We start from the raw sequence: 27236 nt of genomic DNA on the forward strand, positions 1-27236 counted from the left end.
TAGTTCTAGGATGCTTTTTCACCTTTCTCAGAACCATTGACACCCCACGAGGTGAGATCTTGCGTGGAGCCAAAGAGCGAGGTCGATTGATGGTCATTTTGTGCTCCTTCCATTTTCGAACAATCGCACCAACAGTGGTCACCTTCTCTCCCAGCTTCTTGCTAATGGTTTTGTAGCCCATTCCAGCCTTGTGCAGGTCTACAATTTTGTCTCTGACATCCTTGGACAGCTCTTTGGTCTTTCCCATGTTGGAGAGTTTGGAGTCTGCTTGATTGATTCATTCTGTGGACAGGTGTCTTTTATACAGGTAACAGGTGTCCTTAATGAGGGTGACTAATTGAGTAGAAGTGTCTAACCACTCTGTGGGAGCCAGAACTCTTAATGGTTGGTAGAGGTTCAAAAACTTATTTCACTCAATGAAATGCAAATCAGTTGCTATCTTTTATTTAAGGTTATTTTTTCGATTTTCCTTTTGATGTGCTATCTGCCACTGTTAAAATAAACCTACCATTGAAATGATACTGTTCTGAGACTTTTCATTTCTTTGTCATTGGACAAACTTACAAAATCAGTGAGGGGTCAAATAATTATTTCCTCCACTGTAAATATCACACAGGCAGTGTGCACAGAGGGGCCTGGAAGGGGGAGTTCATAGCAGAACCACAACACTAAAGAACTTGGCAGCCTTCCAGACACAGGCCGACAAGTCTGACAGGGGAAAGATACATTGATTTATTACAGAGAATGTGATAGTAGAAAGTGCTGCAGTAAGCCAGAACACATTAGAATAGCTTTTGGAACTTGTAGGATGATAAAAAACAGGATGCAATTTTTGTTACGGAGTCTCTTTAAGGAATATAAGACGCACCCAGGTTTAGAGGCCAAAAACCACGAAAAAAAAATATTACCTCTACCCCCCTTGTGTCACCAAGACCACCATGTGAGAAGCGGCAGTAGCTTACCTCCTCCATCTTGCCAGCAGCGATTGAAGACATGCGGTTTCTGTGTGCAGCTTTCTCTAGTGCCGGCTTTTGATGACGCATCATTAGAAGCCGGCACTAGAGGAAACGGAACACAGTAGCCGGATGTCTTCAATCGCCGCAGGGGGGGGGGGGGGTACACGGCGACACAAGGGGGTAGAGGCAAGCGAGAGAGAGACAACCACAGCAGGTACACAGGCAGGGAAGCCCCAATGACGGTAGGTCAGCGGTTCGTATCGGCGGACGTCCGTAAGTTGGGGATTCCCTGCCTTTGACGTATAAGACGCAGGGACTTTTTCTCCCCATATTTTGGGAAGAAAAGGTGCGTCTTATACGGTGGAAAATACGGTAAGTGAATTGAGAGCTTCTGGCTTTGCGGTTGCATGCACTCCAATGAAAGATCCATCTTGACTTACCTGGTGTTCAATTTCTACTGGAGTTCTGTGCAAAAAGTGGTTCAATTCATTTTAATGACTTTTTTTTGAGGCAAACAAAGGTCTAGTATACATTTTGAGTATATTAAATTTCAAACATAAATTCATGTTAAAAAAATACAATTTAATTTTTCCTTTGTCAGGCCACAATTTCCCCACTCTTCAGCTTTTTGGCAGAAAACGAGCAGTTTTCACACGCATTCTTTTTTAGTTAAAATTTGTGTCCATGTCTGAATTTTGGCATGAAGGTTTCCATAGCGTGTGAAAATTTGCATATGAATACGAAAATTGGAACCCAACTGCTGGATGAGCCTGACTCGTCCATATCATTTTCAGCTATTTTTTCCTGGACGAGTCGGGCTCGTCCATACACAGCCACTTCCTGGTTAGTGGGGTTGGGATTTAGTGCGCAGGCGCTGGCCCAGCTGCGCATGTTCTTGATAGTGCGCATGCAGACGGGAGGGCTCTGCGCACGCTCCGGTATCCTTTAACCCTTTAGCGGCCAATTTATTTAGTCTTACAAGTGCTCCAGGCCAATTAATTTTAGCACAATTTTGTGTTACATTTCACTGCTTCTAATTAGTACTGCTGTAATGTGTATTTATGGCCACTTGTCACTAGGGGCAGTGTGAGACAATAACAGAGGACTTCTGCTTTCAGTTTCTATCGTTTCTGCTAGTAGAGAGAGATTAAAGTATTCCAAGAATTTACAGCACAATGAGTTCTGCCGATTGCGGTCAAAAGCAGAGCTCTGATCTCAAACGAAATAACTCTATTGAAGCCACTAATGGGTTAAGGAAAAAAGAAGAAGAAGAAAAAAAAAAAAGATGAACAATTATTTCCTTGGAGAAAACTCAGGAGAAAATGTTAATTGAATAAGGGCCCGTGAGATGGTGGTCAAATAAGCGTAATCTACCGTACTTTCTTTTTCAGAATGTGGTGTTGTCCTGTACAAGTCAGCAGTTCACAGGAACCAAATTATTTAACCTTGCCTTTGGCCAAGTCCTCGGGCATGACACGCCCCCTCTTCCGTGCTCTGTTCTTCTTCTTCTCAACCTTAGCCGTTTTCTTCTTCTGTAGGTTGCGTTTCCGCTTGTCCTGGCGGTGCTGCATTCTCTCGGCGGTCTGCAGGGTTCTCTTGTCCCAGCGCTTCTTACGACTCTCCCGCTGCTTTTCTTTACGCTTGAGAGCGGTCTTCAACATGCCCTCGTCATCTTTGATCTTCAGCCCTTCAGCTTTGTACAGTACATTGGTCCACTTGATCTTGGATTCAAACTCCTTAGCCTTGTCTTCGTCTTTAGCTCTCAGTGCTTCCAGCTTGTTATTCTGGGCCTCCAGGCGGCTAAGCAACTGTTTATAGTTCTTGCCAGTCATAGGCGTTATTTGACCTTTCACCCTCTCTTTTTTCTCCTTTTTCTTCTGCACTTTATTAAGAATCTCCTCGTGAACTTTGACTTTGTTGAAGACTAGTGGCACCTGAGTAACTGCTGCTCCAGCTTCTTCAGAGGTCTCCTTCACCTCAATGGATTCACCCTCTAGTACTTCCTGGGAGTCCGTCATCCGCAAAGCCTTCCTCTTTCTTTTCTTCCTCTCCCTTTCCTGTTTCCTCTTCTGACGTCGCTTCTCAATTTCTTCGGCAGAAAGAGACTTGTTGGAAACCTGCAGTAAAATATACTCATTAAAAAAGCTCTAGATATACTACAAATAAAGTGTACCTGAGGCGACATGATGAGATAAACATGTATGTACAATAACCAGACTGTTTTACTGGTTTTATTTTGCTGCCTGAAAGAGTTAATTTCTAGGCATGGAAGTGACAGCTTCTGTCTTGTCACTTTGTCGAGAATATAGTAAACCTCACTGATAAGCAAATTACAGCAAAGTTTTCCTGGCAGAATACAATACATAACCTATTGACCTTTTTCTAGCTCTGGGACACTTAATAGGCTTCCACTGATTAGAGACAGTAAAACATTCAACCTACTTTGTACATTTTTAGGAGTAGGAGGATAAATATAATTGTTTATCTCATCAGTTAATCTTTACCTCAGGTTCACTTTAACCTATTAACGGCAAACTGACTTATTAAAACGTCCTGTTTTACCCTGTTAACGGCAACAGGACGTTTTAATAAGTTGCTCGCTCCCGCCGCCATTTCCCATCGGGTATCCGTGTTCCGCGATTGGGGAAGATGACCGAGCGGTCCTCTACCCAATGGCAATGCCTGGAATGCATGGACGTGACCACGTTCAGCGGCCGCGTCCATTCATAAAACAGGAAGCCATCACAGTGCAACAAAATGTAAAAAAAAAAAAAAAAAAAAAAAAAAAAAAAAAAAAAAGAACACATCGTATGAAATGGGAATGGGTTCCATCTTGTGGCCAAAAAGTAAATTACACATACATACACAATATTAATAAAATTAATAACTTACACTTCCAAAGCCCCAACTCCCCCCATCCCCCCCCCCCCAAAAAAAACACTTGTAAAAAAGAACGTTAAAAAAAAAAAAATAGTTTTAGGGACTCCGCTTTTATATTTTATGAGGGAATATTACTACAACTTTACTACATAGTGGCTTGTTATTACTCACCCCGAGAAGGAGATGCGCGCGATCTCCTTCAGTAGCCGGCTCCAGGACCTGACGCCAATTGGCGTTAGGCGGTCCTGGGGCTGCCGCCACGGCCACCCCCATTGGCGTGGAGCGGTCATAGAGTAGTTAAGACTATAATGACCGAAAACTGAGAAATAATGAATTTTTCCATTTTCTTATTTTTCCCGTTAAAACGCATTTAGAATAAAAAAAATCCTTAGCAAAATGTACTACCCACAGAAAGCCTAATTGGTGGCAAAAAAAAAAAAAAAACGAGGTATAGATAATTTTGTTGTGATAAGTAGTAATAAAGTTTTTAGGGAATAAAAGGGAGGAGGTGAAATTTGCTCTGGTCCATTAAGGTAAAAACCACTTGAGGGTGAACTGGTTAAAGAGGCCCTGTAGTGACATACAGTAGAATGCAGTCAATTATTCAGGACATCCACTGTTACGTTCACTATCCTCCTTTCATCATCAGAAACATTACCTTTATCTATATATTGCTGTATATATGTATGTAGCTCCACCCTCCCAGAGATGCTTAGCCTAGGCTATTGAGATATGCAGAATTCTCGTCCCAGAGTATTCTGAGAGATGAGGTATTAACTTTGTTGGCTTCAGATCTCTCAGTAAACAAACATTCCACAGAGCTGAACCTGCCAGGACTAAAGAGGTCACCACCAGTGATAAATTTCATAATGTAAATCAGGGAGAGGAAAGATTTTACATAGGGGCAAACACTGACTAAATCATTTATAGATTAACATAAAAACAAACAAACAAAAAACAAAAACAAAAAAAAAACAAATATCCTTATTCCATAGAATCAGTGCAACCCACACAAATTGATGTATAAACCACATGTAATTGTGATATATACAGGATCTTCTCAAAAAATTAGCATATTGTGATAAAGTTCATTATTTTCTGTAATGTACTGATAAACATTAGACTTTCATATATTTTAGATTCAAATACACACAACTGAATTAGTTCAAGCCTTTTATTGTTTTAATATTGGTGATTTTGGCATACAGCTCATGAAAACCCAAAATTCCTATCTCAAAAAATTAGCATATTTCATCCGTCCAATAAGAGAAAAGTGTTTTTAAAACAAAAAAGTCAACCTTCAAATAAGTATGTTCAGTTATGCACTCAATACTTGGTCGGGAATCCTTTTGCAGGAATGACTGCTTCAATGCGGCGTGGCATGGAGGCAATCAGCCTGTGGCACTGCTCAGGTGTTATGGAGGCCCAGGATGCTTTGATAGCGGCCTTAAAGCGGAATATAACCCTGCATTTCAACTTTGCTCTAAAACATTATTTACAGTATATTATATGCAACCAGCATTTTTTTTTTTTACTAGACCAGCATTGGAAGGGTTACACAGGGCTTTAAAGTCCCTGGAGATTTTTGCAGACGCATCCGAACTTCAGTTAGATACTTTTTGTTTACAAATAAGTATCTAAGTGTTTATTGTGCCTCATCTCTCTCACTGAGAAGGAGCTTGGAGGACAGCCAAAGAGTGTGTAACTGTTTATCAATAGATACATCTAACTAAATAGAATGTAACTATCTATGGAATGTGTCTTCTGAACAGCATATAATATAAACATTTTTCGTCACCTCCTGTGCTTGGCTATCTTAGCAATTTAGAATGTAAACAGAGGGTATCGAATTAGTCTTTGTAAAGGAAACTAAATTAAAAACAACTGAAACAAAGAAAACAATAGAGAGCAGGATTGGCATTCATGTCACAAGGAACCAGAGCGAGATTAAAAAATACACAAACCTCCGAAAGAAGCCTGTCAGAATTCGGCTTTAACTTAGGCGTCATAGCGGGAAAGAATACAAAACAGCATAAGAAAATGGCGGATCCAGAAATAAGGGAGAAACAAGGAAACGAGGGCAGTAGACCACAAACACCGAAGGGAGGTTTAATCACCTTAACAGAGGTGATAAATCATAAAAAAAAAAATAGAGGAGTTATGTAACTCACCTCGTTTTAGATCTCAAATACCGCCAGCACCAGGTGAGCGGGTAAAAGGAGAAGAAACAGGGGAAAGTGAGGAAAAAACAAGGAAAAAATTAGCTGCGGGGATAGCGGGGGTAAAAGGGACACAGGACATGCATCTACAACAAGAAGTCTTTGAGGATAAATTGCAGAAAATGTTCTCAGACTTCGCAGAATCTCTTAAGGCTTCAATGGCTGAATCTGTCATGACATCTGTGAGAGAAGCGGTCTCACAGGAGCTGAGACCGCTTAGGGAGGCTGTAGCAGACCTGACAGAGAGGATAGAGTCAGTGGAAAAGGACACCAAGATGCTAGGAGAAATTGATAAAGCGCAATCAGAAGTATTAATAAAACATAATAACCAACTTAAAGAAATGGCAACAAAAATGGATGATTTGGAAAATAGAACCAGAAGGAATAACATTAAAATCCGAGGTATACCATCCTCTATCCCAACAGGAGATTTGGAAGTATGGGCGCAAGAAATTTTCAAACTGATCACACAGACTGAAAATAATGTGGAGATCGAAAGAATACATAAGATAGGGAAAGGAAAAAAGACGTCAGAAGGTCAGGTCACAGACGTGCTATGTCGATTAGTCTCATTTAAAGAAAAGGAGATGATCATGATAAAAGCAAGAAATCACAGGAATTTGAAGTATAAAGGATATAATATTGAGTTGTATCAGGACTTATCATACAGAACGATACAAAGACGCAGGCTGTTAAAACCATTAACAGATAGAATAAAAGAAAAAGGATGGAAATATAAGTGGGGTTTTCCCTTGGCAATCACTATTATAACAGACACGGAAACAATCATTTTGAAGGATGGTGATGATTTAAAACCAGTCTGTCAGAAATTAAATTTCCCTGCAATAGAAATAGAAGGATGGGCATGGGATGAAGTGGCACTTCCTAAGCCTCGACTAGAAGCGGACTCTTGGGCGCTGCAAGTAAAAAAATAAGTACACTTAAGTAATTCAGGAATAGGACATAGATGGATACAATGATTAATTAGGAAGGGGGACTCCTCCCCCCCCTGGTTTCTTTTATTTCCCTTCAAGAAAATATGGAGTGGGGAAATAAAGTGTCGTCGGACACAAAATGGCTCTCTAAAAAGATAGGTGGGAGCAAGTTTCGAAATCTGAAACTAATGAATGTCTGGGAATGTTTAATTTTTGGGTCAGTGTGGAGTGGTATGTATGAAAGGGAATCCGGAATGAAAGAGGAAATAAATAATCGAGAACCCAAGCTGAGATATCCCATCTTAGCAACCTACCCTCACCGACTCTCCCCCCCCCCCCCCCCCCCCCCCCAGTGTCTCTCCTTTCCTCTTCTAAATAGATTTTTAGAATATATAATAAAATGAATATTTTAAGAATAGAAACTTTGAATATCAAAGGAGCTAACTCAGGCCAAAAAAGATGTAAAATTATTGATGAGTTAAAAAGAAATAAAATTGATATTGCATTCCTACAAGAGACGCACTTCAAAAAAGGAAAAATCCCCTATTTGGATAATAAGAATTTCGGAGAATGGTTTGTCGGGTCTAGTCTCCAGAAAAAAACCTGCGGGGTAGCAATCATCATAAATAAAAAATTACATTTTGAATTAGTAGACAAATTTTGTGACGATATGGCTAGAGTTTTAATCCTTAGGGGGAAAATTAATGGGGAAATGACCACCCTGATTAATATATACGCACCGAACAAGGGTCTCCTCACCTTTTTTAAGAAGTTGTCTGAAAACATAGAAACGTGGGCTAGGGGAAGGATAATTATGGGGGGCGATTTTAACATGACTATGGACCCAGCGATAGATAATTCAAGGAAAAAATCCTCAATTTCTAAACATTTAAGGGAAAAAATAAATAATATATTTAGGGTCAATAAACTCATTGATATATGGCGTATATTAAACTCGGGAAAAAAAGACTACACTTTTTATTCCACCCCCCATGATACGTACTCAAGAATAGATCACTTCCTGATACAACAAAGCGATATAAAGGATGTGATGGAGGCAAAAATAGGAAATTTTTCGCTATCAGACCATGCCCCAGTGATTCTCACACTAAAATGGGGACCAGTAAGACAGCAGGCAAGACTCTGGAGACTGGACTCAGACCTACTAAAGGACAAAGAAATTGTACAAAGGATTAAATTAGCTATTGTGGATTTTCTGGACAATAACCTACATCCGACAATATCAGGGAAATTGTTGTGGGAATCCATGAAGTGCGTCATACGAGGAGAAATAATAAAGCAAGAAATAATCAAGAGGAAAGGAGAGACAGAACTTATTAATAAACTTATCAATCAATTGCAGATACTAGAAGATAAACATAAAGCAGAACAAACCGCTTTGTTGAAAGATAAGATTGCACAGACTAAAGGAGAGTTAAATGAAGTGCTAAATACGAAATGTAAAAAAAAACTTTGAAAAATTATGTCGGACTAAGACTCTCTACTTAAATAAATCAGGGAAAATAATGGCTGAGAGGCTAAAGAAGGAAAGGGCCAAAAGATTCATTGAAAAAAATCAAAAAGACAGATGGTACCCTGGTGCATGACACAGAGGAAATAAGTGAAGCCTTTTACACATATTATAATAACCTGTATAACTTGAAGGAAGGAAAAGGCTCAACAAAACCCGCTTCCTTTTTAGATAAGGTTAAACTGCCCACGTTGAATAATCTAGATCAAGAGGAATTGGGAGAACCAATAAAAATAGAGGAATTTTTAGATGTAGTCCAAAAACTGGTAAATAAAAAAAGTCCCGGGCCTGACGGCTACACAAGTGAATTCTTTAAAAATTTTGCCCCAGATTTAGCAGCACCATTTTGTAAGATGGTCAACGAAAGCTCAGAAGGCGAGACATACTCTGATCTCTCCAATAAAGCTATTATCACTTTAATCCCCAAGGAACAGAAATCACCTATAGAAGTCGCCAATTATCGTCCAATATCTTTGATAAATATAGATGTTAAGATATATGCTAAAATACTATCAAATAGATTAGATGAAAAATTAGATTTATTACTGGGGAAGCAACAAAGTGGTTTTAGAAAAGGGAGGCACATAAAAGATAATATCTATACGGTAATAAACTTTATACATCGATGTAGGAAAACTCGGGGAGAGGCTGCCCTGCTTGCTCTAGACGCAGAAAAAGCATTTGACAGGGTATCCAGAGAATATTTATACGCTACACTGGAAAAATTTGGGTTAGGTGAGAATTATATCAGTAGGATTAAAAAATTATATATAAACCAAACCGCATGTATAAACATAAATGGTTTCCATTCAAAGGCTTTTAGACTGACAAATGGAGTCAGGCAGGGCTGTCCTCTCTCCCCTAGTTTATTTAATCTGGTACTGGAAACATTTATACAGACTATACAGAAAGAAGAAAACATTAAAGGGCTAAGAATGGGTAGGGAAGAATTAAAGATTTGTGCATATGCAGACGATGTAATTCTGACACTTAAAAACCCCGGTGTATCTATAGAAGAATCCTTTAAAATAGCAAAAAGCTTCGGGGACCAATCAAATTACAAAATAAATATAGAAAAAACTTCGGTGCTTAATTTAGATTGCAGTAGTGAGACTAAAAAGAAAATTAGGGAAAAATATAAAATACAATGGCATAATGATTATATTAAGTACTTGGGGATACATATATGTAGTGAAACCCGGAATATCTTTGGAAGAAATTTCGGTGAAGAACTGGAAATTTGTACTAAGGCCCTAAAACAATGGGATTTACATAGCTTTAATACCATAGGTAGAATAGATATAATAAAAATGAAGTTACTACCTAGTATACTGTTTAAATTACAAAGCATTCCAATAGAAATTCCCCAAAACTGGTTCTTGGCGCTACATAGGCTTTTCTCAAAATACATTTGGAGAAATAAAGCAGCAAGAATATCATACAAAAAAATAACAACGGATAAAAAAAATGGGGGATTAGCAGCGCCGGACCTATTTAAATACTATCAAGCTATATTATTGGGTAGAATGTTGGAGTGGAGGCAAGGTAGTGGGGATAAAATATGGATCACTTTGTAATATGAGAGTGTGAATATGAAAGATGTATTGTCATGGGATAAAACAAGAATCAGCCAAGCAGCAAAGAAAACAAACCACCCATTTATTACCCCCGCGCTGAAAGCAATTCTGGATTACATTAAATATGATATTGTAGACCCCCCACCTCTAATGTTAATTGAAAACAACTCAGAATTTGCTCCAGCAAGGGAACTAGGATGGCTAAAAAAGAATAATTTAGAGGAAGACACGAGAATAGTTAATTTAGTGCAAGGAAGAAGGCCTGCCACTGAGTTTGGAAAATCACAAATACAAAGTTTCCTTGGAAGACAAAAATTAAAAGGGGGAGGGATAAGGGACCAATTGAATAAATTGGAAAAACTCTTCATAGAAAAAGCGGTCCCACGGAAGATGCTGTCTCGGCTATATGACCATCTGGGAGCAAAGGAGATTGAACGAAATACTATCTGGTACCGTGAAAAATGGGAAAAGGAGTGGGGAAAAAAATTAGATGATACGGAGTGGGAGAAGATCACTGCATATATTTGGTTACCGAAGAATACCAGCATTCAGTTAGTACAATTTAAAATAGTGACTCAATGGTATTTAACGCCTGAGAAACTCTTTCAAAGAAAATTAAAAGAAAATAATCACTGTTGGAAATGTGACGCTGGGATGGGGAACCTATCTCATATGCTATGGCAATGCCCAACAATACGACCTTTTTGGTCAGAAATACAGACATTTATAAGAAAATATGTCCTCCCAGATGGTGATGTAAATGAGATAGCAGCTATCTTTGGATTGTGCCAAAAAGGGGGAAACAAGACAGCGGATTTGTTATTTTTTATCCTCTCATTGGCAGCCAAAACCATTATAATAAAGAATTGGAAATCCACTGACAAACCCTCAATAAAAGAATGGGTGAACCTATCATCTTATTTGCTACAGATAGAATCAGGGGAGGAAGGAGAGATGGAAGACGAGTCACAGAAAAACTTTCAAAGGGCCAGAAAGTTGTGGGAGGAAGCAAGAGGGAGAGAGGTAGAGGCGGAGGGGACGAGAGAGGATGAGAGATGACGAGAGAGAGGAAGAATGGAGATTAGGGATCAGCAAAGTGGGGAGGATGGGGAAGGTGTAGAGCCCTGGGAGTGGTGGATGACTTGGTCACCAGTGGGGAATAGGGCATGGAAACAGTCAAAATTGACAGACCGGATATAAGTTAAAATGGGTGGAGAAAGGAAGAGAGAGAATGATTAGAGAGGATGGGTATGGATGTAACTTAAGGAAGAGGAATGTGTATGTTTAGAAGACTGAATGGAACTCGGTGTATATAAACTTAAAAGTTAAAAGGTGAAACATGAATCTGGTGAGAGGGGCTATCTAGGCCACTGGCCGCTGTCTATTTTTCACTTATTTCTACTCTCACTTTTCGGTGTGACTCTTCATGACTAAGTAGATATACATATCTATCGACATATAGAACTACATATTTAAAAAATAATGAATTGTCAAACGATGATGCAAAATAAAACCCAACATAAGAGGGCTCCGGTGAAGCGCAGCTAACTGAGTTGGGCATTGTACAAATTTGTATGCTGAGTTTGAAAAGAAAAAAAGAAAAAAAAAAAAAAGAAGAAAAGAGAATGTAACTATCTGAACGTCTGCACTGAACTTAATACCTCTGTTTAACCCTTCCAATGCTGGTCTACTAAAAAAAAAATTGCTTTTTGCATATAATATGCTGTAAATAATGTTTTAGAGCAAAGTTGAAATGCAGGGTTATATTCCGCTTTAAGCTCATCCAGAGTGTTGGGTCTTGCATCTCTCAACTTTCTCTTCACAATATCCCACAGATTCTCTATGGGGTTCAGGTCAGGAGAGTTGGCAGGCCAATTGAGCACAGTAATACCATGGTCAGTAAACCATTTACCAGTGGTTTTGGCACTGTGAGCAGGTGCCAGGTCGTGCTGAAAAATGAAATCTTCATCTCCATAAAGCTTTTCAGCAGATGGAAGCATGAAGTGCTCCAAAATCTCCTGATAGCTAGCTGCATTGACCCTGCCCTTGATAAAACACAGTGGACCAACACCAGCAGCTGACATGGCACCTCAGACCATCACTGACTGTGGGTACTTGACACTGGACTTCAGGCATTTTGGCATTTCCCTCTCCCCAGTCTTCCTCCAGACTCTGGTACCTTGATTTCCGAATGACATGTAAAAGTTGCTTTCATCCGGAAAAAGTACTTTGGACCACTGAGCAACAGTCTAGTGCTGCTTCTCTGTAGCCCAGGTCAGGCGCTTCTGTCGCTGTTTCTGGTTCAAAAGTGGGTTCATGCTTCCATCTGCTGAAAAGCTTTATGGAGATGAAGATTTAATTTTTCAGCACGACCTGGCACCTGCTCACAGTGTAAAAACCACTGGTAAATGGTTTACTGACCATGGTATTACTGTGCTCAATTGGCCTGCCAACTCTCCTGACCTGAACCCCATAGAGAATCTGTGGGATATTGTGAAGAGAAAGTTGAGAGACGCAAGACCCAACACTCTGGATGAGCTTAAAGAGGAACTGTAACATAAAAATATCCCCTGGGGGGTACTCACCTCGGGTGGGGGAAGCCTCCGGATCCTAATGAGGCTTCCCACGCCGTCCTCCATCCGTCAGGGGTCTCGCTGCAGCCCTCCGTGGAGTCCGGGCAGCGGTGACGTCATTATTTACCTTCCTGGCTCCTGCGCAGGCGCTCTGACGGCTGTCGGCTCCGAACTACACGGAAATACCCGATCGCCGTCGGGTCCGCTCTACTGCGCAGGCGCAAGTTTCCTGCGCCTGCGCAGTAGAGCGGACCCGAATGAGATCGGGTATTTCCGTGTAGTTCGGAATGGAAAGCCGCCACAGCGCCCCCGCTGGAGCCAGCAAAGGTAAATATTGAAATGACAGTCGGCACAGTCGCCGGCTGTTCGGAGGGCTGCGGAGAGACCCCCGTGGGACAGAGGACGGCGTGGGAAGCCTCATTAGGATCCGGAGGCTTCCCCCACCCGAGGTGAGTACCCCCCAGGGGATGTTTTGAATGTTACAGAGTCTCTTTAAGGCCGCTATTGAAGCATCCTGGGCCTCCATAACACCTGAACAGTGCAACAAGCTGATTGCCTCCATGCCACGCCGCATTGAAGCAGTCATTTCTGAAAAAGGATTCCCGACCAAGTATTGAGTGCATAACGGAACATATATGAAGGTTGACTTTTTTTGTTTTAAAAACACTTTTCTCTTATTGGTCGGATGAAATATGCTAATTTTTTGAGATAGGAATTTTGGGTTTTCATGAGCTGTATGCCAAAATCATCAATATTAAAACAATAAAAGGCTTGAACTACTTCAGTTGTGTGTATTTGAATCTAAAATATATGAAAGTCTAATGTTTATCAGTACATTACAGAAAATAATGAACTTTATCACAATATGCTAATTTTTTGAGAAGATCCGTTATATATATATGTTACGGCCAGAACCCCAAGTGTGGCCACTTCGCGTTCTGGCCAGCTACTTCGGGTTCTGGCCGGCCAATGTGCGACGTGGCCGCAGCGCAGCGGCCAATATTAGAAATGGAATGATTACTCTAAGCTAGTTGGTCATTTTAATGAAATATAGCCGGCGGCAATGTAATAGATGAAGCCGCCGGCTTTCGCACTGCCTCCTCCTCCTCTCCTCCTCCTTCCCCCCCCCCCCCCCGCCTCTCTCCTCTCCCTGCCTCCTATACAATAAGTAGCAGCCGGCGGGGACACGCGTGTCCCCGAGAGTCGTTCGTCGCGGCAGGGGAATCCTGCCGTTCTTGCAGAGCGGGTGCTGGCAGAAGCAATGTCTGCAGCTTCCCCGCTCTGCTTCCCCTGCCGCGATGACTGACTCTCCGGGACACGCATTGTCCCCGGCTGCTCCGTATGTTGTATAGGAGGCAGAGAGAGGCGGGGGGGGGGGGGGGGGGTGGGGAGGAGGAGAGGAGGAGGAGGCAGTGCGAAAGCCGGCGGCTTCATCTATTACATTGCCGCCGGCTATATTTCATGAAATTAACCAACTTCTATTACATTTGGCCGCAGCGAGACGGCCGTAAAATACATTGTAGCTTAGTCTAATCATTCCATTTCTCACATTGGCCGCTGCGCTGCGGCCACTTCGCACATTGGCCGGCCAGAACCCGAAGTGGCTGGCCAGAACGTGAAGTGGCCACACTTCGGGTTCTGGCCGTAACATATACACATTGTTAGTTTGGTTGAAAAAAATACATTCTTCCATCAAGTCCAACCAGAGAAATAAATACCGGTAAATAAATAAAACACCATCCTGAACCTTCACATATCCCAGTTGATCCAGGTGAAGGCAGAAAAACTTACAAGGCCTGAGCCAGTAAGCCTTAAAAGGGAAAAATTCCTTCCCGACTCCAGATGGCAGTCAGATCAGTCCCTGGATCAACACTTCCGGGATTTATCTGACTGCCATCTGGAGTCAGGAATATAATCCACATGCTACGTAACATCTATACAATTTCCAAGCTACATATCGAAGGCATACAGGAGGTGGGGTGAACAACCTCACAGGTAAGAAACAGAAGTGGAGTGTACCATTAGAGGACTGCAGGGTACGGAAAATACTTGGGCGTATCACTGAAGGCCCAGGGAAATGAATGAGAGGTGTATGTATCGTGCAAGGGTCATGGAAAAGGAATATGACTAGTGTGTACCCTCGGAGGATCACAGTCAAGTGGGGTGTACCACTGAGGGTGGGATGAGACTAGCATGTACCATCCAACCGTCATGGGAAAGGAACAGAAATTGTGTGTGCCATCTGAGGGCTTGAGTGAATGAACATGAGTGGGATAATCCATTGGAGGTCCACAGAGAAGGAATATGGGTGGGATGAACCATCTGAGGACCAGAGGGAAGAAATACAAATATGGCTAAACCATCTGAGGGCCACAGGTAAAGGGATAAGAGTGAGGTGTACCACTGAGGGTGGGATGGGAGTGGCATGTAGCATCCAGCTGTCATGGGAAAGGAACAGGACTGGTACGTAACATCTGAGGGCTCGAGAGAAGGGATACCAGTGGGTTGAGCCAACTGAGTAACACAGAGAAGGAATATATAAGTCTGTTAAACCATCTGAAGGCCACAGAGAAGGAATACAAGTAGGATGAACCAACTGAGGACCAGAAGGAAGTAATACGAATAGGGCTATACCATCTGAGGGCCACAGGTAAAAGAATAAGAGTGGGGTGTACCACTGAGGGTGGGATGGGAGTGCCATGTACCATCCAACGGTTATGGGAAAGGAATTGGCCTGGTGTGTACCATTCTGAGGGCCAGGGGAAAGGGAAAAGAACTTCCTACCTGTCGTACGAATACCCTGATCAGATGCAAATAATTCCTAGTTGATGCAAATTTTATGATAATTTATGTGAAATAATACAGCTTGAAAATGTACAGATCAAAGCAGAGGTTTAGGCTGACAAATGCCTCCAGTCCAGTCAATCTGCGCTGATCGCCGCCTCTCTGCGTGGCCGTCATCAGAAGCTTACTGCGCAGGCGCAATACGACAAAACTTCGTACTACGCCCACGCAGTAAGCTTCCGATGACGTGAGCGGGAGCGCGCATTATTCATCTTGTTAGATGAATAATTGTTCGGGGGCGGCGTGGGGAGTGGCGGATCGGAGGAGGACGGCGCGGGACATTACTGTTACAGGGGGCTGATAGAAGCCCCAGGTAAGTGTAAGATGCTTACCTAGGGAGAGGGAAGGCTCTGGGTCCTAATGAGCCTTCCCACTCCACAACCCCTGTTCGTTCAGCCCTAGATACCCCGTAAAAAGTGATCTCTCCACCGCCGAAGGGAGGCTTCGGAAGCCCAAGTGCTCCTGAAGACGGGTCGATTTCATACTGCGCATGTGCCCTCTCTCTTACACTCATGCGTGCGCAGTACAGAGCCGCCTGTATTCGGGAGAACTCTGCTCCCGAAGAATTCTAAAGAAAATGCTTATGAACCCTACTGCGCCCTCCTTTTCACTTCCTGCAGCTCCCAGCTGCTTTGCGGCAATCTCCTTGCCCGGCCCCAATGCGTCACATGACCCGATGTTTGTCACATGACATGCTAGGGAGCCATACGAGGAAGCCGCAAAGCAGCTGGGGAGCTGCAAGACCGGAAAAGGAGGGCGCAGAAAGGTTAGTAAGCATTTTCTGCTGCAAGCCGCTGTGCAGTCGTAGTTAGGAAATTCCCCATCCTCCCCCACCAGGCACGCCGTTTAGTTGAGACTGTCGGATGCCCGAGTTCTGATTAACAGGGACTTTACTGTAATTTATATTCTGTGTATAGGTAATAACCAACATACACATACTCTAGTGGTTTATTTTGATATGACTTCTTTCTGAATACACCAGTGACATTGCCACCTAGTGGTGAACAGAGAGCGCGAGGAATGAGATTTTTATAATTGAAGCATGCATACAAATTTTAATACAAACTGTACACAGCTTTGGTATCAGGCCAATCAAAACCATGACCAATCCCCCCCCCCCCCCCCCCCCCCACGGCAGGCAATGAAGCGTCCCAGAAGTCTGTCTGTAATGGCGTCTCATGCAGAATGTCATGTTAATCTAAACAGCAGGAGCGATTTTTTTTTAATCTATTTTATTTTAACTATTAACACTACTTTCTTTCTCTTATGTATCAGTAATTTTTAGTTTTTGTAGTATTATACAATCACAAACTTTTAATGGTGGCATATGTAGACATGACAAGCTGTCACACAGAGCGCTCACCTGGCCACGAGACTCCTCAATCTTGTCATGTAGCCGTTTTCTCAATATATCCACAGTGGAGAAAGAGCTCTCAGGTGTCTCTGGAGGGAAAAACCACACAAATCAGATCACAAAACCAATACAAAAAATACTTTACTACCCCCTCATGCGCTCTGTCCAAAACAGAACAACAGGGAGGGATCCAAACACTTCAATACAACAAACCAGGACACATCAAAGCACAGAGGAACCCAGAGAGTCCAGTTATGTGAGTGGACAAGCTGCATGGCCACGCCTGGCAGACAAGAAGCCTGGCCACGCCTGGCAGACAAGAAGCCTGGCCACGCCTGGCAGACAAGAAGCCTGGCCACGCCTGGCAGACAAGAAGCCTGGCCACGCCTGGCAGACAAGCAGCCTGGCCACGCCTGGCAGACAAGCAGCCTGGCCACGCCTGGCAGACAAGCAGCCTGGCCACGCCTGGCAGACAAGCAGCCTGGCCACGCCTGGCAGACAAGCAGCCTGGCCACGCCTGGCAGACAAGCTGCCTGGCCACGCCTGGCAGACAAGCTGCCTGGCCACGCCTGGCAGACAAGCTGCCTGGCCACGCCTGGCAGACAAGCTGCCTGGCCACGCCTGGCAGACAAGCTGCCTGGCCACGCCTGGCAGACAAGCTGCCTGGCCACGCCTGGCAGACAAGCTGCCTGGCCACGCCTGGCAGACAAGCTGCCTGGCCACGCCTGGCAGACAAGAAGCCTGGCCACGCCTGGCAGACAAGAAGCCTGGCCACGCCTGGCAGACAAGAAGCCTGGCCACGCCTGGCAGACAAGAAGCCTGGCCACGCCTGGCAGACAAGAAGCCTGGCCACGCCTGGCAGACAAGAAGCCTGGCCACGCCTGGCAGACAAGAAGCATGGCCACGCCTGGCAGACAAGAAGCATGGCCACGCCTGGCAGACAAGAAGCATGGCCACGCCTGGCAGACAAGAAGCATGGCCACGCCTGGCAGACAAGAAGCATGGCCACGCCTGGCAGACAAGAAGCATGGCCACGCCTGGCAGACAAGAAGCATGGCCACGCCTGGCAGACAAGAAGCATGGCCACGCCTGGCAGACAAGAAGCATGGCCACGCCTGGCAGACAAGAAGCATGGCCACGCCTGGCAGACAAGAAGCATGGCCACGCCTGGCAGACAAGAAGCATGGCCACGCCTGGCAGACAAGAAGCATGGCCACGCCTGGCAGACAAGAAGCATGGCCACGCCTGGCAGACAAGCTGCATGGCCACGCCTGGCAGACAAGCTGCATGGCCACGCCTGGCAGACAAGAAGCATGGCCATGCCTGGGTGCTATTGCTGGTGGCCGAATTTCAGCATTTTAAAAGTACCTTCAGCTCCGTCTTCTGACGGCGCTGAAGTTACTCACTGTGCGCTGCTATAGCCATAATTTCTATTACGGTCTATGGCTGCGCCCAAATCTCCTGCGCTGGATACGTGTTCGCTCCAGAACGGCTGGAATGCAATGATGTGTCAGCTTGTTAATGTTACAGAGCCGCAATAATCCAACATACATACAAACTGTTTGCATGCATGTTGGTTCACCATGAGCTTGCTGGGTAATCTGTATCTCTGGGGTAAAAAGGGTATGATAGCTGTTCTATCCCTATAGTTGTGTACGATAGGTTTCTAGACAAGACAAGACAAATAACATATATATTGCGCTTTTCTCCTTGCGGACTCAAAGCGCCAGAGCAGAGCAGCAGCCACTAGGACGCGCTCTATTGGCAGTAGCAGTGTAAGGGAGACTTGCCAAAGGTCTCCTACTGAATTAGTGCTGGCTTACTGAACAGGCAGAGCCGAGATTCGAACCCTGGTCTCCTGTGTCAGAGGCAGAGCCCTTAACCATCACACCATCAGCCAACTTCTACTGGTGGATACACAGCTCAAGGGATTTTTCTTAAATGTCAGTGCGATGCTTAGTAGTAGTTAGAGAAACTAATAAGGTTTGGTCCTCGGAAAAGATATCTGGAGTTGATATCTCTGCTGGACTACGTTAGGACAATATAAATCAGGGTTGTGGAATCAGTACAAAAATCATCCAACTCCGATTCCTCAGTTTATGAAACCACCGACTCCGACTCCAGGTACCCAAAATGTCTCCAACTCCAACGCCCTGATATAAATAGTTGCTTCTGTGACCAAAATGTTTCCTCCACATTATTTTTGATGCACTCACCTGTCCTCTGCAATTTAGGGAAGGGGGAAGGGGGAAGCTTTGGAAATGCTCTAGGTGGGCCGCCATCTTGTCTGAGCTTATGTGGCTTCCTCTTTCTCTTCTTCTTCACCTCGTTGCTCCCCTTGGCACCATCATTGGTAGAAGCTGCAGGAGACATCATTGTACAGTGAAGCCATCATACCGATCAGGGTTAAAGACTACCTAAATTATAAACGACAGTTTGCTTTAACCACTTGAGGACCACAGTGGTAAACACCCCTGAGGACCAGGCACATTTTTACTAAAATGGCCACTGCAGCTTTAAGGCCAAGCTGCAGGGCCGCACAACACAGCACACGAGTAATTCCCCCCCCCCCTCCTTTTAACCCCACCAACAGAGCTCTCTGTTGGTGGGGTCTGATCGCCGTCCCCCCCCCCCCCCCCCCGTGTATTTTTTTAATCAATATTTTTGTTTGTTTTTTAATAAAAGTGACTATTTTTTAATAATAATTCTCTGCTCCCTCCCCCCGCCAGCCAATTAGCGTGATCAGCTGTCATATGACTGCCGAACATTCCCCAGCATCTGGAGGGGACAGCCGTGTCACACGGCTGTCCCCAGTACAGCGCTGCTGCCAATCGCATCGCTGTACATGTTATTTAGATGACGTCAACAGGCAGGGCGGAGCTCCGCCCCCCGAGCAGGAGATGCGCGCGCAGCCTGCGCGCGATCTTCTGCAAAATGCAGTCCCAGGACTTGACGCCGATCGGCGTTAGGCGGTCCCAGGGCGGTTAAACTTAAAGTGAACCAGAGACAAAGCACCCTCTTGTATTTTACCATATGTATCCGTGGGAACATTAGAGAAAACGCCTACCTTGCTCTCTGTTTCATTCTGCACTGCACAGCTTGCTTCTAATCAGCCCTGATAAAATCCCTGACTGAGCATTCAGTCTGGCTTTGTTCAGGAATATTTATTGCTAAGTCTGTGTTCTCTCATGTCTTTTCAAGTCCAAGCCTGCCCCCTGCTGGCTCTGCTCAGGAATCATTATAGCTGAGTCAGTATAGCAAAGCCAGACTGAATGCTCAGTCGGGATTTTATCAGGTCTGATAAGAAACAAGCTGTGCAGTATGAAACAGAAAGCAGGGTCGGTGTTTTCTCTAATGTTCCCACTGATCTATATGGTAAAATACATGAGGGTGCTTCGTCTCTGGTTCACTTTAATAAGTTGCCAAAGTATATATTAACTACTTGACCACTGAGGGGTTTTTCCCCTTTAGGATCAGAGCAATTTTCACCTGTCAGCGCTCCTCCCTTTTGCCAATAACTTAATCACAACGACATGATGTATATCTTGGATTTTGCAGGGGGGATTTGGGGGGTATAAACACCTGATTTTGCCGTGGGATAGCGGCAGTTTAGCAGGGCTTATAGTTCTTAACAGAACTACAAGTTAAAAAAAAGTGAATCTAGACTCGCTTCAGAGTCTCTTTAAGGGGAAGCCAATTAACTTATCTGTATGTTTTTGGGATGTGTGAGGAAACCGGGTTGCTCGTGGGAAACCCACACAGACACACGGAGAACATACAATCTCCTTGCAGATAGTGTCCTGGATGGGACATGAAACGGGGAACCAGTACTGCAAGGCAAGGGTACTGACCACTACACCACCATGCTGCCCATTTCTCACCTAGTTTACGCCTTGGCGCTCCGGTTTGATCTCGTGCACACACCTTTCTTCCCAGACTCTGCAGGTAGGAGTCCTTACTGGCTAGAGAAGCCATTGCAGCTGTAAATGAGAGGAAACAACATTGAATCACACACCAATACTCTTTATATCCAGAGAGGGTAGAATATGAAGGTAGGACTTGTGTACATCAGTGGTTCTATAGGAAGTGGTCAGGGGAGCCCTGGTGGCTGCAGGTATGTGTCAGATAGTCGCTGGCCACGCTTTATGCAGGGCTGTGGAGTCAGTACAAAAATCATCTGACTCCAACTCCGACTCCTCAGTTTATGAAACTACGGACTCAAACTCCGACTCGAGGTACCCAAAATGCCTCCGGCCTCAACTCCTTAGTCTAATACTTACCAGGACTGTGAATTTGGTACAAAAATCATTCAACTCCTCAGTTTATGAAACTACCGACTCCAACTCCCAAAATTGCTCCGACTCCAGCTCCACAGCCCTGGTTTTTATGACTTATCTCTTCCAATCAACGACATTCAAGACGAGACAAAACATTTATATCGTACTTCTCTCCTGGCAGACTCAAATAGCATGAGCTGCAGCCACTAGGCGTGCTCTATAGGCAGTCGCAGTATTAGGGAGTCTTACCCAAGGTCTCCTCACTGAATAGTTGCTGGCTTACTGAACAGGAAGAGCCGACATTGGAACCCAGGTCTCCTGTGTCAGAGGCAGAGCCAGAGGCCGACCTCTACTGCGCCGCTGTCAATCAAGTCCACGTTGTTTGCAGAGTACTGCGCAGGCACAGATGTTCTGTGCCTTCGCAGTATGCTGCAGACAATGTGGACTTGACAGACAGCAGCACAGGAGCAGTAGAGGATGACCTTGAAGTCGGACTCTGCACAGGCGGGGACCACGAGCCACGGGGCCGGTGGCTGCGAGCGGAGATGCTGTGTGGGACATGTCGGCTGCAAGGGGCTGGAGGAAGCCCCGGGTAAGTATATCATGGGGCTGCATAGATTGCTTGACAACTCCTTTAATGCTGGGCATACACGGATAGATTATGCGGCGGAATCGAGCCAGCGGCTCGATTCCGGTGTGTCCCCGCGGGCGCCCGGATCGATTCCCGCTCATCCCCGCGGGCGCTTCTTATCTGCCGCTCGTTTTCTTCCATTGCCCGCCTGCGGGGACTGAGCACGTAATCGATCCGGCGCAGTGATCGGACAGGTCGGAAATTCCCAATCGAGCCATCAGCGGCTCAATTGATAAGAAGAAACTATCCGTGTATGCCCAGCATAAGGCTGGCTCGCACTGGGACACTTTTGAAGCGATTCCTGTAGCATTGCCAATCGCTGGGGTTCTGAAAAGCGCTACAGTAATGAAAGTGAAGGGAAGTGTTCGCATTGGAGCAATTTGCAGTTTTAAGAAGCACACACAGGCTGCACGCAGCATTTTGTTTTGGCGATCGCAATGCGCTTCAAAATCGCAAAGCATAATCGGTGTAAAAAAAAATGAATTGCCAAAAGGCTAGGCGATTACAAGTGTGACTGTGAAACAGCCCTAACAGCATAAACTTCTACAATATATTAACACTATAAAGACACACATACAGAAGGCGGCATATAGAAATCAACAATGTATTATAGAGAGAGAGTGCTGCCAGAAGCTTACAGAATGACATCATATGACGTAATATGTTGGCACTTTATAAATACACTAAATAAATACAATAAACACACAGCATAATGCAGGGGACTCCGGTATCCCTGGGGAATGACTCACACACTCACATGCAGCACAGGCAGTCCTGGATATACAATACAGATGATCTATTCTATAGTAATAGGAATTATTACACAGACTCTCACTGCAGAGGCGCCGGACTGCACAAGGCGACACACACGCTGCTTCCGCCTCTACTGTGAGCCAACACGTGGGCTGGCAGGCCAGAGGAACCGATCCCCGAGCCACACAACATCCGCCACCTACAGTGTGGCCTAGCGGCGTGCACGAGGCTGAGCGCGCTCCTGTAACTCTAAGCTCCGAACTGCGCGCGTGCCCCGAGCAGAGCGCGTTCCTGAGGCGAATTTCCCTTCCTACTGCGCATGTGCAGTGGCAGCTCGACTCAGAGCTTGCGGGCGCTGGGGAGCATCTGCCTCACAGCAGCCTGCAGGGTGGTGGTGCCCAGGAAGGAGGGGCAGAAAGCTGCCAAATTGCCAATAAGGCTATATAGACAGTTTGATCTGAGAAAAAAAAAAGATCTACTTACCCAGGGCTTCCTCCAGCCGCTGGCAGTTGATATGTCCCCCGCCACAGCTCCGCCCACACCCTATGCCCCCTCCGTTGCAAACTCCGACCTCGTTAAAGGGGTTCTTTCGCGGAAAAAGTAGGCAGTTAAAAAATGTGACATATGACAGGTTTTGGGCCAGTCCATCTTTTTAAGAGGGATTCTCAGGGCTTTCTTTGTTGTCAACAGCATTTCCTGAACAACAGTGTAACTGCCAAAATAGCAAGATACTAGCCGGCCCCCTAATCACTTGCACACTATTATGTCGGTTAGATTTTGCAACTGTTGCTCAGGAAATGCTGTTGAAAACAAAGAAAGCCCTGAGAATCCCCCTTAAAAAGATGGACTGGCCCAAAACCTGTCATCTCACATTTTTTAACTGCATACTTTTTTTGCAAAATAACCACTTTAAGACAGTGCCTTTTGCGCCTGCACAGAATGCTCACGGCCACGTGCTTGCGCAGGCGCAGAAGATGCCGACCTAGCGAGGTCGGCGTTTGCAACAGAGGTGACACCGGCTGGGGGCAGAGCTGCAGCGAGGGACATTTCGGCTGCCAGTGGCTGGAGGAAGCCCCGGCTAAGTACATTTTTTTTTCCCCTCACATCTGTTCTTTAGCCTCTTCACCCTTTAAGCGTCTTTCCTCTTAAAAAACCGGAGCAGTTTTCATCGGTCAGCGCTCCTTCCATTCATTTACCTACTACTTATCACAATGAAACAATCTGTATCTTGTTTTTTTCACCACTGAGTAGGCTTTCTTTGGGGGGTACTTTTTGCTAAGAATTATTTTATTCTAACTCAGTTTTAATGGGAATAATAAGAAAAAAATTGAAAAAATTCATTATTTCTCAGTTTTCGGCCATTATAGTTTCAAAATAAAACATGCTACCGTAATTAAAACCCACGCATTTTATTTGCCCATTTGTATCGGTTATTGCAACTTTTAAAATTTTTCCCTAGTATAATGTAAGGCACCAATATTTTATTTGGAAATAAAGGTGCATTTTTTCAGTTTTGCGTCTATCCCTAATTACAAGCCCATAATTTATAAAGTAATTGTAGTATACAATTTTTGTATACATATTTAAAAAGTTCAGTCCCTAAGGTAACTATTTATGTATTTTTTTTTTTATTTGTAATTTTTTTTGATTAAAAAAAATAAAAAATAAAATAATGGTAACTTTAAGGGAGTGTGGGAGGTCAGGGGTTAAAGCGGACCCAAACCAAACATTTTTTTAATTAAAAATATTTAGTTGCACCACTCTGACACATACAAAGATAAGTAAACATTCCTACAAGCCTATGAGCATTTCAGTGCATGCTTCTCATCCTCCTCTTTGCATAACTAGGGTTATACAGGTGGCAGCCATCAGCAATTCCTCCATTGCTGGACACCACCTACTCCACCAGTTTGCCGGATGCTGTCCCGGCAATATGAAAGGAAGGGAGGGGTTCCTCCAATAAATGTAAAATATTTTATATTTGTCATCATGCAGCTGAAAAAAGGCTGCTATTTATTATTATAAGTTAGAAAATAGATTTTATTTCTGAAATCTTGTATTTTTAATTTGGGTCCACTTTAATAAAAAATAAAAAGGTAACTAGGGATGATTAACTGAAAAAAAGGGGGATGTAAATAATATTACAATTTGGCCACAAGTCAGTGGTGACTTCAGCTCCGTACTATTAGTACGGAAACGGAAGCACTACGTGGACGGGATTCATGAATGGCAGAGCCGTCTAAATAGACAGCTGCAGCCATTCACAGGGGAACTTAGATCAATAGATGGAATTTGTTTCCCCATTCATTGATCTAGCGGCTGACGATCTGCGGTAATGAGCGGCGGTACCGAGTGTGGGGGTGGGCACAGCGGGAGGTGCACAGAGTTGTGGCATTTTTCAGGGGCGTAGTTACTTGTCCCGGGGGAGGTGAAATGGTTAAAATGTACCTGAAACTAAAGGAGGGAAATGTTTTATACATACCTGGGGCTTCCTCCAGCCCCTCCACGCAGATCGCTCCCACGCCGCCATCCTAAGCCTCCTGGATCCTCCGGTAGAAGCCCAGTTATCTTGCGCCACACTCCCGGCGGCAGAGTGCGTGCACGTGGCCAGACTGCGCATGCGCAGTACACCCGACTGACCGAAGATAACGAGGCTTCTACTGGAGGATCCAGGAGGCTTATGCTAGGTACACACCATACAATTTTCTGGCAGATTTACCTGCCAGATCGATTATTTCCAACATGTCCGATCTGAATTTTCGATCGATTTTCTGATTTTTTTAATCAATTTTGGATTGTTTTTTGATCAATTTTCATAGAAGTGAATAATATTTCAGATTGGACATGTTGGAAATAATTGATCTAGCAGGTAAATGTGCCAGAAAATTGTATGGTGTGTACCTAGCATTAGGACGGCTGCGAGGAAGCAATCTGAGTGGACGGGGCTGGGGGAAGCCCCAGGTATGTGTAAAACTTTTCCCTCCTTCCGTTTTAGGTATTCTTTAAAGTGAGGTGAAACTCTGTTTTAACTGAAACAAAGGAGTACTGTAAGGGGAAAAAGTTGACCTTACCCGGGGCTTCTAATGGTCCCCCGCAGACATCCTGTGCCCGCGCAGCCACTCCCCAATGCTCCGGCCCCGCCTCCGGTTCACTTCTGGAATTTCAGACTTTAAAGTCTGAAAACCACTGTGCCTGCATTGCCGTGTCCTCGCTCCCGCTGATGTCACCAGGAGTGTATTGCGCAGGCCCAGTATGGTCTGTGCCTGCGCAGTACAGTCTCCTGGAGACAGCAGGAGCGAGGACACGGCTGCGCAGGCGCAGTGGTTTTCCAACTTTAAAGTCGGAAATTACAGAAGTAAATTGGAGGCAGGGACCGGAGCATCGGTGAGTGGCTGCGCGGGCACAGGATGTCTGCGGGGGACCATTAGAAGCCCCGGGTAAGGTCAACTCTTTTTCCCCCTACCCCCTACAGTACTCCTTTAAAGGACAACTGAAGAGAGAGGTATATGGAGGCTGACATATTTATTTCCTTTTAATCAATACCAGTTGCCTGGCAGCCCTGCTGATCCTCTGCCTATAATACTATTAGCCATAGCCCCTGAACAAGCATGCAGCAGATCAGGTGTTTCAGATCTGACGAGACTAGCTGCATGCTTGTCTCTGGTGTTATTCAGATACTACTGCAGAGAAATAGACCAGCAGGGCTGCCAGGCAACTGGTATTGATTAACCTCCCTGGCGGTAAGCCCAACCTCAGGTCGGGCTATGCCGCACAGGAGGATTTCTCAGGCTCTGCTGGGCCGATTTGCATAATTATTATTTTTTTTGGTACACGCAGCTAGCACTTTGCTAGCTGCGTGTACTTCCTGATCGCCGCCGCTCCCCGCCGATTCGCCGGGGACTCAGGCTGCTCTATGGACATACTGCGCCTGCTCTGCATAGTATGTCTGGGTCAGAGGGCCGTTCCGACCAGGAATCATAAATCGGGAGCGATAGCGGGGAAATGGAGGCAGACGCTGGGCCACGGGAGGTGCGGTAAGCCTATGCACACCTTCCCACACACACAGGGCGTAAATTTGTGGATTTATTAAAGGGGCACTATGGCGAAAAATTGCAAAATTTTAAATATGTGCAAACATAGACAAATAACAAGTATGTTTTTTCCAGAGTAAAATGAGGCATAAATTACTTTTCTCCTGCGTTGCTGTCACTTACAGTAGGTAGTAGAAATCTGACAGAAGTGACAGGTTTTGGACTAGTCCATCTCTTCATAGGGAATTCTCAGCAAGGCTTTTATTCTTTATAAAGATATTCCCTAAAAATGATTTACAATGATGCTGGCCAGCTTCCCTGCTCGTTACACAGTTTTTGGCAGTTGGACAGAGCAACTGCCATTCACTAAGGGCTGGTGCACACCAAAACCCGCTAGCAGATCCGCAAAACGCTAGCAGATTTTTAAACGCTTTTTTTTATTTTTATGAGGCGTTTTGCTAGCGTTTTGCGGATTGCTGCTGCGGTTTTCAGTATAGTAGATTTCATATATTGTTACAGTAAAGCTGTTACTGAACAGCTTCTGTAACAAAAACGCCTGCAAAACCGCTCTGAAGTGCCGTTTTTCAGAGCGGTTTGCGTTTTTCCTATACTTAACATTGAGGCAGAAACGCATCCGCAATCCAAAAAATGCCTCACCCAGGCATTTTTCGTTTC

At 44.6% G+C, this 27236-nt stretch overlaps 1 protein-coding gene across 6 annotated transcripts; it reads right to left on the reverse strand.

Annotated features, from left to right (window-relative positions):
* Window positions 1–1432: 1432 nt before the first annotated feature.
* SURF6 (surfeit 6) lies at window positions 1433–26868 on the reverse strand. Of its 6 annotated transcripts, none has more exons than XM_068249930.1 (5): window positions 26745–26868; window positions 20751–20849; window positions 19086–19229; window positions 16879–16958; window positions 1433–3073 (listed from the first exon to the last, which is right to left on the reverse strand). In XM_068249930.1, the coding sequence occupies exons 2-5, from the start codon at window positions 20842–20844 to the stop codon at window positions 2393–2395; spliced, it is 999 nt and encodes a 332-aa protein (XP_068106031.1). In that variant the 5' UTR covers window positions 20845–20849; window positions 26745–26868; the 3' UTR covers window positions 1433–2392. The 6 variants fall into 6 exon arrangements, with proteins under 6 accessions (XP_068106031.1, XP_068106032.1, XP_068106030.1 ...); XM_068249931.1 differs by lacking the exon at window positions 26745–26868 and adding an exon at window positions 22613–22744; XM_068249929.1 differs by lacking the exon at window positions 26745–26868 and adding an exon at window positions 22607–22744.
* Between the last annotated feature and the right edge of the window lie 368 nt (window positions 26869–27236).

The sequence above is a fragment of the Hyperolius riggenbachi genome, chromosome 8 (assembly GCF_040937935.1).
Source record: "Hyperolius riggenbachi isolate aHypRig1 chromosome 8, aHypRig1.pri, whole genome shotgun sequence".
Taxonomy (NCBI): Eukaryota; Metazoa; Chordata; class Amphibia; order Anura; family Hyperoliidae; genus Hyperolius; species Hyperolius riggenbachi.